Here is a 17,852-nt window from a genome sequence, read left to right on the forward strand (position 1 = left end):
TATCCAGTTTCTCCACATCCTCACCAGCACTTATCTTTTGTTCCCAGTTTTTTCCGATACAGTGATATTTCCTGCTAATGGGTGATGACAGTGTGCTAAACATTTTTTATATATTGTTTCTATAAATCCTCACACTAATGCAGGGACAATCCACCTCACTTTTCTGTGAAAAACTGGGGCTCAGACAGGTGAAGGGACTTGTCCAAGGTCACACAGCTGGTTAATGCTAAGGCTGGGAGTGGTTAATGCTAAGGCTGGGATGTGAATCCTGGTTTCTCCAACTCCGGGACATCTCCATACAAACTGCAGATTAAATGTGCCCCCTTACCTAGAGTTTGGTTTTCCTGCGCACCTTATTTATGAGGTGAAGCCCTGTCTGCTGTTGACAGACAGCCTTCTAGGTGTCAGGTTGGCAAGGTGGAGGCAGGTAATAATTATAATTGAAGTGGAAAGGAATGGACTATAGAATTTTGAGCCTTTTAAATCGAAATCTATTAAAATCGTTCCCCTTTTCCCTCAAACTTGGGCATTAGGGTAGATAGTGACAAAAGGCACGCAGATGTGATTGAAGCCTTCCTGGTAGAGTCACTCTTCTCTGAGTTCTATCTGGCAGTCACATGTCAGGAGTGAGTCCTCTCAACTCAACCTTCGTGTCAGTAAGAACTTTGTTCTCCACCGCCCTCACTCTACAGACATATATATTTTTTTATTGTGTGGCTCGTGATTTAAAACGTGACCTCTTCAGTGTTGCCTCCCTTCTAGAAATTCAAGAAATCCAATGGGTCTGTCACTATGTCCAGTTGAGGCAGCGTCAGAACAAGGTCTGGGCTCCCTTCCTGCTCTTATTGGAGGTGGCATACTGGAGGGAGAAGGGTATGGGACAAAAAGCAAAGATCTTGGTTCTACCCTCAGTGGCTATGGCACCACTTTGCCTCACTTGTCAGTGAGGGAGGGTCCTTTCCTGCGTCTTTCACGTCCCCAGTCAGCACACCGTAGCCTCCCATCTTCTCAGGCAGTGGCTTAACAGTGAGGCTCTTCACCCAGGAAACAAGATGTCGGACCCTGGGATTATCATGGAAACTCTGCCAAGAGGAGCCATGTGATGGGTGGACTGGCGCCTGGGGCAGATACAACTTGCACCCAAGGCAGTCCCAGAAAATGTGCTTGACTGCAGCCTCCTTAAAATCCTTCTGGTTTTCCTCATATCCAAGCACACAGGGAGAATCAGATGACTATTGCAGTCTTATTAAAAATTTTTCTGAGGGCATTAAGGCCCCACATTCTCTAAGACTCATGTGCTTTTAGCTTCAAGCTGTAGTGGAAAAGCCAATAACGTGGCCTTCAGGCTGGCTGCCCTTGTTGCTGAAGGGAAGCCGAGCTCATCACTCAGTTGTCACAGCTATTATCTTGCAGGTCCTTGTGTGGGGTGTGGGGTGGGGAGGGGGCGGGAAGGCTCTGTGCCCCAGAAACTTGATTTGTGGAGCAGGGCCTGTGGCATGCGATTGATCCCTGGAGAATGAGCGCATTTATTATAGCAAAGCTGGGTCTGTTTAAATATTTAAATGCCATCGTGTCATGGACACAGGTTGCACTGTGTCCCAGCAGGGCTAGCCAGAGGCAGGGTTGGAGAGAGGCTGAAGATTCTCTTTGATACCCTCATGCCCTCATTTCTCTTTTTCCTTTGCTCCTGCTGCCTACCTTTCCCCTCTAGCATTCTTGAGAATCTTGCCCATTGATCACCAAACCTAGGTTTGCCTTTTCTGGGCTATCACTGATATCCTCTTGAGTTATTTTCTCATCCAGTTAGAACCTTTTTCTCAGCTAGCTGTTACTTGATGCAAACTTTGTGGCAAAAAATTGCTATTGAGATATGGATAACCAAGAATAGGGTGGATGTTAATATTTACAGAGGTTCTTTTTATTTAAAAATATTTTTATCCTATGGACATAGTATAGTTCATTGAAGAAAAATAAAAAATACAAATGTATATATACATATATATACACATACACAATACATACCAACACATATTATTTTACCCACCCCCCCATTCAACATTCATGAGGAACATCTTTCTATATCAATAAAGACATTTTTCTGATGCCATTTTAGGGTTATAAAGTGCCTATAAAAGTATTGACATGGCCCATTTTGTTCAATGTTCCACTTGTTGGATATTTAGACAGTTTAAAATTTGTTCACTATTAAAAAACAATATTGCAGCTATAGCTCTGCATAATGCTTTTGTTATTTCCTAGAAGCAGAATCGCGAGGCCAAAGGGCCTGGTGCACAGTATTTGATTTCTCTCATTTAAAGTTACGGCGGTGGGTGGAGGTCAGCAGGTGACAAGGTAAATGCAGCCCAGGTTAGAGAGAGCTGGGTGAAGAAGAATGAGCCCTGGCTTTGGCGTGAGAAAGCTGAGGTCAAATCTTGGCTCTACTGCTTGTTATCTGAGACTTCGAAGAAAATCATTTGGGCCGAGAGTCTCCATTTCCTCGGACGTGGAGCGAGGACAGTGCGTAGCTGGGAAAGCTACATGTGATAATGTGTTTAACGATGTTTGCACATGGTAGGTGCTTCGTGAAGATTTCTTTTGCCTTTTCCTTTTCCTTATTTCCTCTGTCTCCAATATAGTTGGAAAGATAAGGCTGATGTGACACGAGGAGGTAGCACGCTGCCAGGCAGTATTTCATTGAGTGGACAGTGAGCATTGTCCACTCAATGAAATACTCAAGGAATTCGGGGAGGGAGTGGTGGAGGGGGGCGGGGAGAGGGCTGGTATATCGGCGGATGCTTCCCTAGGACGTCAAGCAGGTCCTCAGTGAGTGTGTATTGAGTTGATTTCGGTCTCCAGGGGTGAAGAGGTGTGTCTGGGAGTGTGGGGAGAGGTAATAATAGTAGTGTAAAAGTTAATCGACCTGTATTATGGGCCTGGAATGCTCTATGGGTTTCATCTATATTCAATCTTTAACCCTCACAAAAGTGTCATGAGATAGATGCTTTAAGTTTCTCCAACCTACTGATGAGAAAGCTGGGGAGAAAAGGCTTCAATTAACTTTCTTGAGGTGTCACAGTGACTAAGCGGCAGAGCCAGGGTTCGATCCCACTCCTGCAGTCCCCCCTCCGTCACTCAGCCTCTTCTGGAATCTGCCTTTCCTGGCACATATGCTTCCCCTCACACTATATGGTAACAGTTTACCTCTCTATCTGTCCTCCAAACTGGACTGTGAGCCCGCTGAGGGCAGGGACCATTTCATACTTAACATGCATCCCAGCCCCAGCAAAGCACAGTGGTTGCTCCCAAAATGTTGATGAATGTGGGATGCATATGCCAGGACAGAAGACAGAGCAGCTAGGCCAAGACAGAGCATTTGGGTCAGGAGATTGGGGACCGTAGTAGACAAGGAACCTGGGAATTCTATCCTGGATTGCTTATAGGCTGGCCTGCATAGTCAGTGGGGAATCATGATGATCCCAGAGACGTCTCTGCAAAGGTTAATCTGTAGGATTAGGTGTTCAGGGAAAAGAACCTGAAGCCTAATGTCTGAGAGGAGCCTTTACCAGTCAGCTAGGAGAAGGTATGAAATCTGGATGGTGGTAACAGCAGGAACAGAATGGACAGGGCAAACAGGAAAGACTTTCTGAAAAAAAAAAAAAAAAATCCACGGAACATGGCAGAAGACAAATAGGATGTGGGTACAAGCGAGAAAGAGGTGGCAACAATGAACCTTAAAGTCTTGAGCTTGGACAGTAGAGACATGAAGAGGCTTAACTGGAATATTCTAGAGGAGGAGGTAATTTTTGGGAGTGGTGAAACTTTGACATGAGTTGTTATACATGGTAGAACATCCAGGCAGAAGTGTTTAACAGATGCTAATGGACATTTATTTCCTCAAAGGAAGTGAGGAATTTGTACCTGTGTTGTAGGTGGATGAGGGTCTACCCCAGGTAAGGGTCAGTGAGACACACTAGATAGGTTGGGACTCACAGCTGAAGCCAGCTCTGTATCTGAGGCACCATTTATGTCAGATAGTCCCCAGGAAGCTCTGAGAATGAGTATGCTGGCCGGATTCCCAAATGTTTGGGGGCTGCTATACCTTATGGCAATGGGTCTGATTTTTTACCTTTCTCTGTTTATCTTATCCAGAGGTGTTGACGGTTATATTTATTATTTAAATTGCTTTTATCGTAGGGTTGAAAAAGAATCGTATTTTACTCTTTAAGCTAACTGAAGGCAAGCTAATGTAGACTCACTAGAATTAAGGAATCAAAGACACTGTCTCTACAAGGGATGATGGTCAGAAAAAGATGGTTCTCGAAGCCCATGATTTGAATCTTTGCTATGTCACTTCCTAGCCGTGACCTTGGGCATATCCCAAAACCTCTTTGAGCCTTGGTTTCTTTTTCTGTCAAGTGCGGACAATAACGTTATCTTAGAGGGTTTTGAAGGGGGTTAAATGAGACTGTGGGTAAGTAGCTGACTGCTTGGCTCGTAGATGCACTCAGTAAGAATTTATTTTTGTTATACCAAGTTAAGAAAGGGTATTTATTTCACACCTAAGTTGGGTCCCCAGTTCTGTTCTGTGCACTGGCTGCTGGCACTGTCAGGGACCAGGGAAGCAATCTGATAAAGTTGTACGAATTTCAAAAATAGCTAATGTTTATTGAACATCTGTTGTGTGGCAGGCATTGTGTTAGGATGTTCTCATAACACTCGGGTGAGGTATGAACTATTATCCTCCCCATTTTATAGACAAGGAAACTGAGGTTGGAGACATTAAGTCACTTGCCCAAGGTCACATAGCCGGTTAGCGGACCCAGGAAGGCTGACTCCAGAGTTTACCAGAAGTCTGTTACTGCTTCTCAGCAGGGCAGGAAAGAGTCCCACTAACACATTTAATGCTTTGGTTTTGGGAGTTAATGCACTTCTCTGGCTGGAATCAAAATTAGGTTATACAGTATTTTGAAATGAAAGGCTTATTGCTTATCTCCATGCTTCTGTTTTTTTTTTTTTTTAACTGGGAGTCACATTTCCATACAGTAAATTCCTAAAATAAGCAGAACGCCCTCACTTGATGGAAACACAGGACTTTCAGATCACTGGCATTTCATAGATTCTGGCTCTGGGCTCTCCTAATACATGGGTCAGTGCCAGGTCCCGAGGAATGTGGCTTTGAAAAATTAGGATGTTACAACCCACCTCAACTTCAGCCTCCTGTGTTTATATCCAGAATTCAGTTCAAAATAAGCATCAAGTGGCCTGGAAGAAGAGAAAGGAGGCAGTTGTGGACCTGGCTTGGTGGGCGGGGAGAGGGGTGTAGGCAGCACCTGGGTGGATCCCGTGGCTGGGAGCCTACACTGTTTTCCTGTCACAGTTGAGGGGATAATTGCTTCGGGAGGCGCATAGTATAAGCCTTGGAGGACTCAGGGAGACAGAGTCGTGAAATGCTGCATCTCACCTGACTGCCATATCTTTCAGATGTGGAAACCAAGGCCAAGAAGGTATGGGATTTGTCCACGGTGTTCATGTCAGGAGCAGGGCCAGATCCCACATTCTGCAGAGGGGCACACATGCTGCCAGCCTCACGGCCTGGGGGTGGCGAGGGGAAGCGCACCTGGACTGGCCCAAGAGGAGCTTCTTGGTCCTTAAATGTTGTAGAAAGTGCCCCGATCTTGAAGCCACCACTTTAATCTCTTAAACTTGGTAGAGCCATCATTGGCTTTTGAGAAGAGCCCAGGCATTTAACATAGTCATAGGGATGACACCCTACCCTGTGTACACAAGTCTGAGCCAGTGGCTTTTTCAAGTGTTTGGGTTTTGTCCCAAGTTGAGTCATGGCAGGGCTTTTCTTGCTTGGGACTATTGCCCACTCAGGGGATGGATAGCAGGTGTTCCTCCATCCCATAGGTTGTTCTTCAGAGAGAAGACAGAGAGTTGTCTGAAAGGTTCGAGGATCCTCAGATGTCTACGACCCTGTCTGGTAGGGTGCGCTTCTCCTATCAGAATGGCTTCCCATTATATCTGTCCCAGCCCCAACAGGATGTCGGGCTCTACTCGGAAAGGCTGAATGGAGGAGAATTTGATGATGGAATGATTATGGAGATGTAGGCAAGATAAAGGTACTGCCAAGGGAGGGGGAGCCCTCCCCACCCTGAGTCCCAAGGAGCCGGAAGGACACCTGCTCCCAGGGAGGGCTGGAGCTATGGAGTGGGGCATAGCCCTCACACCAGCTGCCTAAGCAAGGATGGGCTTCCCTCTTCTCATCCTCCTTCCTACTGCCTGTGCCTGTCACTGGCCAAACTCCACCGGAAGCAGAGGGCAAGAGGCTGTGGAAGTCAGCCCCAGACACTTGGTGGGGGGACGGGATGGCAAATAGAAGAATGACTAGCACATCTGCCAGTTGCGTGCTTCAAAGTCAGACAGACCTGAGTTGAAATCCTGGCTCTGCCATTTAGCAAGTTGCTTCGACTCCCTCAGTGTCCTCGTCTGTGAAATAGGATGATAATCCTTACCTTGTGAGCTGTTGTGAGATTCAGGGTAAGAACGTGTGCCTGACCCATCGGTCAGTAAGCATTGGTCTGTAAGTATGGTTCTTCGGAGACATCGGCAGTGACAGGCATTGCCGGGTTGACTTTACAGATGAGGACACCGAGCTGCAGAGTGAGGGAAGTGGCCTCCTCAGGGTCGTATGTAAGTGTCGCAGGGCAGAGCTGGGAATGAGATGAGGCCCGGTGACTCCGAAGGCCCGGGTTTTGTCTCTTGAACGCTGATCCCGTAATTGCTTTCAGTCACTGCTTTCAGTCTCTCAGAAACCACTGGCTCAGATACCCACTGCGTGCTCCAAGTTGGGCTGATGAAAATGTGCCAGAGTCATTAAGTTATCAGTGGGGAAGGCGGCCGCTTCTCCCCGGCAGGAAGGATTCTGCTGTTTGCTGCAGCCGGCTTGTTCACACAAACTGCCCCTGGTTCTCCCTTCCCTTCCCTCTCCTCCCCCTCCTCCCTCACTCCTCCTCCGGCCCCTCCATCCCCCTTTCCCAGACAAGATGCGAGTGGAGTAGCGTTGGAGCTGGGGGGAGGGAGTGAGCTGTAAATATTCTGAGGCAACACTGAAGGTATTCATAACTCCAGATGGAGGTCCTGCCTGGAGAATCCAGCTCTGGATTGGGAAGTGGGCAAGCACTATTTCTGCTGCTTGACAGATGGTCCCGCCCCAGGGAGAAGGAGAGAGAGGAAGGCAAGCTGGACCTTCCGCATTGTCACAGCCGTTTCTCTCCGTGTGCTCCGTGCCAGGAACACAAAATCCAGGTGCACGCTTGCCAAGGTGAAAAGAAGGACCTTAGGTTGTGCACAGGCAGGGTTGACTGGTCCCAGGGGTGAGAGCTTCAGAGGGGCATGACGCAAAGGCTCTTGCCCTGGGGAAGGAGGCCGGAGTGGGAGGACGGGGGCGCGGTCCTCTCTGAATGCTTCAGCAGTCTTGGAGCTCAGTCTGATTCCACACGACGATTCCGGAGTGAGACTGCTGACATGACAAAAGAATAGCAGATGGTTCTAATACTTTATTTTCAGAACGTATCTTCCCCACCTTCTTTTTCTTGCAACTTCATCACCCCAGACTTCAGAGGAGAAAGTACAAGATTCCCCTCTCTCGTTTTGGGTTTCTATCCTTTGCTGATCCATTTTTGATGGCGCTGTGGTGATAACAGCTGACAATGGCTGAGACTTAGTATGAGCCAGGCACTGTTTTAAATGCATTCTGTCAAACAACCCTCACAACGGCGAGGTAGGTGTGCTGTGAGGATCATCCTTGTTTTCCAGAGATGACGCTAAAGCAGAGACAGGTTCAGCAGCTCACCTGGGATCGTGCAGTCAGTCAGTAGCACTGCTGGGATTTGAACCTAAGCAGTTCAGCTCCAGCCTCCCCACTTCCTCAACTATAGATTCCACCTTTCTGAAGGCAGGACCAACCACGAAGCAGGGCCGGAGCAATCGATGGCACTGAAAATGACCACTGCTGAGTGGCTTAACCACTCTGGCCAGATTTCCAAGGTTCCCTCGGAGGGGAATTTTACTCCTGTCTCAGGACTGATTGGGTCCTGTGTTCATTGTGGCAGCAATTAGCTATCAGGCTGGCTGTTTGGAATACCTTGGTCCCAGATCTCCACCCCTATCCCCAACAGGTTTCCAGGACCAGCTGTGTAATTTACGGGGCCCAGTGTGAAGGGAAAACGAGGGGTCTTTTGTTCAATAAGTATTGAGAATTTAAAGATGGTGACAGCAAAGCACTGAACCAAGTGTGGGCCCCTTCTGAACCCAGGACCCTGTCTGAATGCACAGGTCTCATGCCCATGAAGCTGGTCCATGAGCGTTCGGAGTTTTAGGGAGCTAGGATGAAATACAGGAGAGACAGTACCGGCTTTCCTTCTCTTCCAAGACAGTCAAAACAAACAGGATGTGTAAGGCATTTCTTTTCATCTAAATGTAGCAGTAAGATCAGGTTGCAATTTAACCAAAAAAAAATAAATCTTAGAAATCTCTCGTCCCTAGGATGAAGTCATTCGAAGGACTGGGAACTAGGTCAGCAGCTTCACTTGGGGTCGGGAATCTTGCTTCATTATCTTCAGTCCCTCCTAACTCTGCCTTGTGAATCTCCTCTGCCGCCCCCACCCCTGCCTCCTGCCTCCTTCCGTCTTCCTCCTTCCCGTTAGTCTTTGAACCTGTCCAAGGAACTACGCCGTTAAAGGACACGCGCCACTCAGTCTCCCTGACCCCACAGTCCCATTCGCGGACCAGCAGCATCTCTCCTTCTTCCCCAGCCATGCCGGACCATCCGTTGGCCCCATCACTAACTGCTTCCTCGTTTCCAGGTGCACCCTAGCCCTCGGCAGTCTCGCCTTGCGGTCCACAAGGTTGCAGATTCCCTTCTCACTAAAGGGACCTTCTGATCGCCAAATCCAGCGGTCTCTTCTCAATCCTCATTTTTCTTGACCCTTCTCAGGCATCTGACATTGTCCTGGCTCTCTGCCTGTATGCCCAGGTCTTCTCATCTATGAGATGGGGTTGTTGGTTGCTGTGAGTAAATTTACTTGAAGCACTAGCACGGGCCTGGCACACACAGCACACACACTCAGTAGCTGTTAGCAGTGGCCAGGACTGGTGGTGTCATTGTTACTGTCATCTGGAAACTCTACTTCTTTTAGTTCACTCCTGTGTGAGAACATTTTAAAAATCGATTTTTTTTTTCCCCACCCAACTCCTAAGACATTGGTGTTTTCTGAGTTCTATCCTATGGCCACACCTTTCTTCTCTCTTATTAAAATCTTTCCTTTTCTCCATATTCATAACTTTTTTTGCCACCTTGCCAGCTCCCAAATCCACATCTCTTTTCCAAGCTCCAGGTGAGTAAGCCAACTCCAGACTGAATTCATTTGCTTCTTACATCTCTTTATCCAGTTGCCCAAGTCAGAAACCTGGGTGTTTTTGGTTCTCTTAGGTGACACTGAGTGCTAGCCACAAGTCAGGCCCTGTGCTAGTCACTGGGGATGCCACAGTGTACAAAACGCACGGGGCCTACCATGTTTCCTGCTGGTGGGAGAGACACCTATTGATACTTGATTAGTTCTTGGAAGGTAACAAACCAGGGTCCTAACTTTGATTGGAAAAACTTTCAATCAAAGGAAATTTGATTGGTGCCAGGAGACATTCTAGGCGGAGGTCAGAGCTTGTGCAAAGGCTCTGTGGTGAAAAGAAAAATGCTTAAAAAATGTAAAGGCCAGTGATCAGGAGGGCCAAGAAGGAGATGAAATGTGGTACTGGAGGAGGCCGTGATGAGACCGAGGAGGTGGGGTGAGGCCAAGGAATTGGGACAGGGAGGCAAGATGAGGCCAGGGAGGCGGGGTGAGGCCGGGGAGGTGGATAGGCTGGATGGCTCTTGGCCAGGAAGGCTGTGTTAGTCTTTCTAGGCTCCTCCTTGCTGCTTACATTGACTCCTTTCTACCAGAGACTCTCTCTAATGCCCCTCCTATCCTGAAGTCCTCGTTGCTTCATACAGAGAAAATTAAAATAGCCTCTTGCCACCTTCAGATCTATCTTGTGCACTGTCGTCTTAAGTGGGGTTTCTGACATGGAAATCTGATTAAGTTGATCCTCAGGGTACAGATCCTCCCCTGACTCCCCATTGTCAGGATAAAGTCAGCCCAGCTTCCTCTCTTGTTAGTCCCCCTCACACCTAGCTCTATGCCTCCTTCACACTGGCTCTCCTGAATTTCCCGTGGTTCCCCAAAGGTGCTGGGTGAAATTTGCTTTGGTGTCTGTATGCTTTTGCCCTCTTTGTCTACCTGGTGACATCCTGCTCATCTCACAAGCTGCAGCTCATCCCACCTCCGCCAGGAAGCTGTTCCCGCACCCTCTGGCCTGTGTCCTGGCCCCTCTTTGCAGGGCACATGGTCACACTGGTGCATTTATGCCACCTCCCTCCTTGTTTGTTGACATGTATGCCTCCTCTTCTAGACAGCACACCCCTTGAGAGAGGAGAATAGGGCTCATTTCTGGTGCTTTAGGGCTGGACACATATTTTGTGGTTAATAATTGTTTTCTTGAAGACTTGTTGATGAAGGAATGACATGTTCTAAACAGGTGGGAAAAAATGAAGTTCTATCCAGAGAGCTCTACATATAGGGACTACTGTGGTAAAGGACCCTCACGTGCTGCCAGGCTCTATTTCTTCTAATAGCTGAACACAGGTCTCAGGGCTGCCTCTCCCTGCCTTTGCCTGCCACTGCCATCCATCCAAAAGGGTAGGTGAATGCAGGGCAGGCAGAGTCAAATCTAAATATATCAATCCTCTAGCATAGTGCTTTTCAAACTTTAGCATGCATCAGAATCACCTGGGGGGCTTCTTAAAACACAGATCCCTGGGCTCCACCCCAGAATTTCTGATTCAGTAGGTCTGGGATGGAGCCCAAGAATTTGTGTCTCTTACAAGTTTTCGAGTGATGCTGATGGTGCTGGTCTGAGAACCACTCTTTTGAGAATCTCTCTTCTAGCAAAAGGCTTTGCTCTAAATAAAAATAATGACTTACTGTGGTATTGGGGAAGGAGATATGGAAAGCTTTTTGCTTGAGTTTGGTTTGTCGGTTTCAAGGACTATTAGTATGAGATTAATGTGGATAGATGGATTAGATTCTACACACTTAAACCTCCTCCCCCATCTCCAGGCTTTTCCACAGAGTGTTTCTGTGTTCATTCATCAGCTAGTCAATGAATATTTTGAAGGTATAATATGTACATGACAACATATGAGATAGAGTTGTTGATAGAGAGATGAAACTGATATGAAACTGTCCTTAAGAGATGTCCTCTGCTACAGATGTAGCTAGTTCAAGGAGTCCACCGAAGAAATGCCTCCTTAGCTGGGTAGTGAGCTTCCCATCAGTGGAGTTATCCTAGGACAGGCTTCTAGAGTATTCGTGGGCATGAAACAATTTGATCGATTAAATGACTATTAAAATCCTGACATTCTGTGTTTAAAGAGAGACAGTGTTAATCGACATAACAAAAATGGCAGAAATGAAACGCTGTGGTGGAGATTACCATGGGGAGGCCTGCAGAGGCAGCTGAGGCCTCCTCGTGTAAATACTGATATTATCATTCTTATTTTTAATAAACATTTATTCTTTACCAAGAGTATACTTGGTGATAAAATGAGGTCATATCTAATGACCTCATAATTTGCTATTTATTGACCTCATATCATTTAAAAGGTTAAATAGAAAAAGCCACAAGCAGGCTTGGATTGTGCCTCAGGGGCCTCTTTAAGTTCCACTTCCTGAGTAAAATGGAATTGAGATGTGTAGTACCATTTAATTTTTTTGCAATATTTACAGCAGAAAGAGAGAGAGAGAGAGAGAGACAGGGATAGAGACAGAGAGAAAATCGTAGGACTTGAATTTACAGTCACTAGATCACCGACTTGAATTTCAGACTCTCATCTTATTAAGAAAGTTCAACCAGTTGCCAGATTCTGTGGTGTAAGGTAAGGTCAAAGTCCCTCTTTCAGGAGAATTCCACACTAAAGATGTGGCAGACAAAGGCGAAGCCCCTTGCCCTCACTACTGTTTTTTGAATGTCTGTTATATGCTGGGTACGGAGTGAGATAGCTTACAAATATTATTTATAATCCTTTTAACCACCCTTCAAGGTAAATAGTACCATCATCAATTTGAGATAAGAAAGAAGGCACAGAGAGATTAGTGTCTTGTCCAATTTCACACAGCAAAATTCAATTCATTTATGGAAGTCAATATACTATAAAGTTGAACTGTGATAAAAGATAGGTCAAAAATTATAGATCTATCTCAAGTCTGAGTATAGATGCAAAATGCAATATTAACACATAGAATGCAGCAGTGTATCAGATGGATAATCCACTCTGACCAGTAGGAGTGCATTCTAGGGATCAAGAATGGTTCAGTAATAGGAAACATTAGGAAATCAACATAATTCACTATCAACAAACTAGAGTCATATCTTAGTAGATGCCGAAAGGGCAGCCAATAAAATTCTCTATAATAAAACTCTAAAACAGGAATACGAGAAACTACTTAAAGACTAAAAATTAGCCACATATTTCATTCTAATGAGTGAAACACTAAATCCAATTTCATTAAAACAGGAAAATCTTGCTTTTGCTATTTTTAAATATCATCTTGGTGATTCTTATAAGCTAAGCTAAGAAGATAAAATAGTTTATGTAAATATCAGAAAGATGATTATTTTGTCAACGGTCATAATACCTAAAAAACCTAAGAAAATCTAGTAAGAAAAGAAACCCTGCCAGAAATTATAAGAATTGGCAAGATGGCTGGAAAACAGCTCTTCTCTATACTATGGAGTTCACATAGCTGATTAACTTTGGTACCTGGAACTAGGATTTGAACCCAGGTCTGACGATGAAATTGATGCTCTTTTTACTTTATGAAATATTTACACTTGCTACTACGATACTAACCCACTTATATGGAAAGAGTCTCTTAAAATTTGTAACTTCAGACATTCCAGATCACGTGGGGTTTGCTCTGCTGGGGAGAGATGGGGACGAGATGAGAGAGTCGACATAGGATTTTTACCGCAAGACCCTTGTGGCTTCTGCTGCCAGCAGTGCTATCGCTCCAGGGGCTGAGATATTGTCAGGGGAGGTTGAGGGTAGTGGTCTGGTCTTAAGCCATTTAGCCAGACTTCTGTTTTTCAGGTATTGAGCAGCCAACCAATGGAACTGCCCCCTTTCTTCTTGGCCATATTTATGTTGCTAATTGCCCCGGTCTCATAGTGTCCATTTGAGAGGTGGTGCTTATGAGAATATGCTTTTAGAGATTTGGGGTATCAGGCTGCTGGGACATCAAGGGCACAAGCTCTTGGTTGCCACACCCACCAAGGATACCTTGGCTTCCTAGTTTCCATGGTGGAAGTGGAACATGTTTTTCTGACACAAAATCACCGAGAGGTACTTCAAAAATATTACTCGTATCAAACTGTTCTACTTCATACATAGTCAACCACAGGATGGTGGAGGAAGCACTGCATAGGAATCCAGGAGACCTGGATTCTAGTGGCTCTGCCACAACTAGCTGTGTATTTGCAGGCAAATCACTTAGCCTTGCTGGGCCTCACTTGCCCCCTCTGTGCCATGGGGTGTTGGACTGGATAGACTCTCAGTCTAGACTACAGAATTAAAATAATCGTCACCTTTACCATGTGCCCGGCATTATCCTAATGCTTTGCGTAAAGATTAACCCATTACAACAACCCTATGAGGTAAGTACTATTATTATTCCCATTTTCCCTCTGAAGGAACTGAGGCACAGAGAGGGTAAGTGACTTGCCTAGGGTCTCACAGCTAGGAAATGAATGAGTTCTGACTCACTTTTGATCCTCTGCTCTTCTGGCTGTCCTTTACCTGGGCCATATTGTTATCGTGGTGTTGGTTCTGTCCAGGGGAAAGGGACGTTGGGGGTGGGAAACAGTTTTTAAAGGAACGCCATGTAGCTCTGGGGTGCATGGATGGGAGTCACTAGCTGGAGAATGATGGCGGTGACTACAGAGGTTGCTGACATTTGTGTTTTCCCTTCCTTTCCTCTTTTCCTCTTTAGTCTGTGGCAAGCGCTACAAGAACCGGCCAGGACTCAGCTACCATTATGCTCACACTCACCTGGCCAGCGAGGAGGGGGATGAAGCCCAAGACCAAGAGACCCGGTCCCCACCCAACCACAGAAACGAGAATCACAGACGTGAGTTCCCAGTGCTTGAATTGGGACAGCGATAAAGTGGGTGGGCAGGGCCATGGAGCATTCCTTTCATCACCTGTGGCATCTTCTTGTGACAATCACTGATTGGCCTCAGTGTCTCCTGGTGAGTTGGCTCTTTCAGCCTAGCCCCAGCTGCCCGTGTGGGTCACTAAGCCCCAGGCTTAGAGTGAGCTGGGCCAGGATGGCACACCAAGCTCTGCTCTCAGAGGAAGGAAGGTGAGTGTTAAGGCAGAAGGGAAACATCTTTACCTGGCTATTGTCAGATGCCAGACCTGCTCCTCTCTTCTGCAGCTCAGAAGATCCACTCACAACTACTGACTCAAGTTGGGGACATCCCTCGTGTGTGACAATTCATACAGACATTCCAGATATCTCCTTGGCCACCAAGAGATGTAGAATCTTCTTGATTGATTGTCTTGGCTGTTATAGGGGGTGGCAGTTTTGGTACAGGGCTTCCCTGCCTTAGAAACACTGCCCTGGAGCTTCCATGCTCTGCCTGAGCGACCCAGGTGCATTTGATATTTGGGATGCTGGGCTCGAAGGCCCAAAATGATCCTGAAGATTTTTTTTCCATTTCTAGTCCTTCATTTCTTCCTCAACTTTCATGTATGAATTAGGGAGTCAAAAAGGGCTTAGCATTCACCACTTGACTTTCTCTGTCGCGTTCCTATGGTTTCTGGGCCTGCAGTAAACTCAAAATGGGATGGGATAATGGAATCTTTAGGACTCGCTTCAAGATGTAGGTCACGCTAAGATCAATAGGTAAACAATAAGTGTGGACATGCCATGTGTTTTCTATTTTGTTCGTACGATTTGGTGGTAGGTGTTCTCGAGTGAGCAATTCAATGTAATTAGAGGGATCAGACCTTTAAAAATATTCAGACTCTAGGATTTGAGGCTGACTCCTGTGCATTTCAATCAATCAGCTCAGTCAACTGATGCTGATTGGCTGCCTTCACCAAATAGTTGAAAGCATTAACGTACCTTGGCCAAGACCTTTCTTTGGATTAGTGTGGGTTTTCGCCTACCCCCCACTCTACTTTCTCCTTGTCACATTGCCTTCTGTATTAATCTGCTCAGGCTGCCATAACAACATACAACAGAGTGGGTGGCTTAAAGGACAGACATTTATTTTCTCACAGTTCTGGAGGATGGAAGTCCCAGATCAGTGTGCCGGCAGGGTTGGATGCTCCTGAGGTCTCTCTTCTTGGCTCGTGGGTGGCTGCCCTCTTGCTGCCTCTTCACATGGTTGTCCTTCTGTGCGCACGTACCCCTGCTGTCTCTTTGTATATCCAAATATCCTGTTCTTATGAAGACACCACTGAGATTGGATTAAGGCCCATCCTAACAGTTCAAATGGAACCTTTTCCTCTTTAATCACCTCTTTAAAGGACTTATGTCCACATATAGTCACATTCTGAGGTACTAGTGGTTGAGGCTTCAGCATATGAATTTGAGGGTGGGGGGGGGTAGGGACACAATTCACCCCATAACACCTTCTTTAATTTTAACTCACTTTCAGAATTCAAGCCTTTTGTGTGACAGATCTTTGTTTTCTTACCTACCGTTGTCCTCTAGACAGAATCCGAAAAGCAGGGCAGGAGGGTCTGACAGCTTTGCCCACCTCTCCTCACCAGCTTCTGAGGAGCCACAAGGCTGAGGTCTCTGCCTTCTCTCTGGGGAGAGATTTCCTTGGGCCAGTCACCCTTGTCTTTCAGAAAGGAAAACATTTGCATTTCTCTGTCTCTCCTCTCATCCGTTCTCTGATGTAAGTGGCCAAGGCCTAGCTATTGTCTCCTACCTGGAGGAGACCGAGAGTGATCTCCTTTGATTTGGGCTGCTATCTGGAAAGTATTTATTGTCTATGGTTGTGCTCTCTAAAGTATTTATTAGCTTAGTATTATTTCTCACTCCCTCAGTGCTGGCTTATCTCCTTGACATCTCTTCTCAAATGTCAGGCCATGTTGTTCCTGTGCATAGGCGCTCCGCTCACACTATAGGGTTTGGAATGCTTCTCTGTTGTCTGTGTCTCTCTTTCATGCGTGTGCATGGTGATGGCGACAGCAGGTTCCAACGGCAGGAAGGTTCCGTGCGGTTGCTCAGGTATACCGCAGGCCCTGAATGGATCGAGGCAATGTCCTCCTTAGCTCTTCCTGTGGTCCCCTCCTGGCAAGCTGTTGACTTCGGAGACGGACACTCACATATTTATCTCTGTCCCCCAGGATCTCCTCACGCACTCTCACGGGTCAGTGTCTTCTGCCTTCTGATGTCTTCACCTCGAGGCCAGACAGCGTGGTTTGGCAAGGAAGCTGTCTTTCCTCCTTCTGGATGGAGACATCTTCCTAAGAAATCTCATCCTGATGCTTTTTTCCCTCTCTCCGTGGGTTTGCCACTGAGCACACTTGCTCCAGCCCCCTCTCTCCCTATTCCTCTTCTCCTTCTCACCCTGCTGATGAAAAATCGGTTTCTTTGTAAAGGAGCATCTGACTGCACAAGGGTGTTAACCTGCATTGAAAAGAATGACTACCTGAGCTCCTCTGGGGCCTCCTCACACAAAGAAGGTTCCAGAACCCTCATACACACCTTTTTAATGACATCTTCCTTACAGCACCCGCTCTGTGATTAACCCTAATTTTGCTAGTGGGGAGGGTGCGGCAGAAAGGCCTTCATTGTCACACAGAAACCATCTTTCCCTCTTGCCCATCTTTCCCTCTCTGGACAAATTCGAGAGACAGCAACTCTTCCCAGATTCTCGGCACCGCACATGCCACCCATCTGCTTGCTGCTGTGAATGTGTGCTCTGTTCCCTCCCACAGTCCCCTGGTGAGCAGCCCCCAACCATTTTCTCGTGAGCACTAATTGCCAGCATCATTAATACCCAGTCATTAGCTGCTCCCACTGTTTGGGGTGGGGGTGAGCTCCCATCCATCCTGCCCCTAAATGCCGCTGGGGCTGTGTGGTGAATTGAATGTGACAGCTCTGCAGCATTCTAAGGTCTCAGCTTTGTGATCCTCCCTTGGCAGGGCTTCTGGAGTGGGGGAGGGAGGCAGGGGAGCTTAATCCAGGAGGCTAATCTGCAGTTCCCTCAGGAAACAGTCTGGACGCCAGTGGGGTGGGAATGCTGACTTTTCCCTCTTTAACAGAGCTGCAGTGTGACCCAGGCTGCTCGTGAGACAGGCCTATCGCAAAAACGGCCCTACAGACTCAGGAGTTTTCAGGGCCACGGGCAGCTGCATTTGCACCACCTGCAGGAGACAGACCTTTTGACTTTGGCCCTCTTGCTGTCCCTTGCTGCATCCCCCCCAACTGTGTCTCCGGTGAAGCCCATTGCTCCTCCCTGCGCCTGCTGCTGCAGAAAGGGCAGAGCGAAGCGCTGGAGCCGACCTTGACCTTCCTCCCAGCCCCAAGCTGCCCTGTGCTGCCAGCTCAGCAATTGACTGCCATTCCTTCTGTCCTCCTGCTCCCTCCCAGCTGACGTTCTCTGGCCTTTGTTCCTCTCCTAGTCTCTCATTTTCTCCTGAGTGTAAGTTTCTTGTCCTTCTGTAAGGC

The 17,852-nt window shown here is 46.9% G+C and overlaps 1 protein-coding gene across 1 annotated transcript in view; it reads left to right on the top strand.

Moving 5' to 3' along the window:
• Window positions 1-17,852, top strand: part of DPF3 (double PHD fingers 3) — a 204,006-nt gene that overhangs the window by 167,351 nt on the left and 18,803 nt on the right. Inside the window, exon 7 of the mRNA XM_011370920.2 lies at window positions 14,148-14,285. Within this exon, the coding sequence (XP_011369222.1) occupies window positions 14,148-14,285 (138 nt within the window). The remainder of the gene's footprint in view (window positions 1-14,147; window positions 14,286-17,852) is intronic.

The sequence above is a fragment of the Pteropus vampyrus genome, unplaced genomic scaffold, assembly GCF_000151845.1.
Source record: "Pteropus vampyrus isolate Shadow unplaced genomic scaffold, Pvam_2.0 Scaffold177, whole genome shotgun sequence".
Lineage (NCBI taxonomy): Eukaryota > Metazoa > Chordata > Mammalia > Chiroptera > Pteropodidae > Pteropus > Pteropus vampyrus.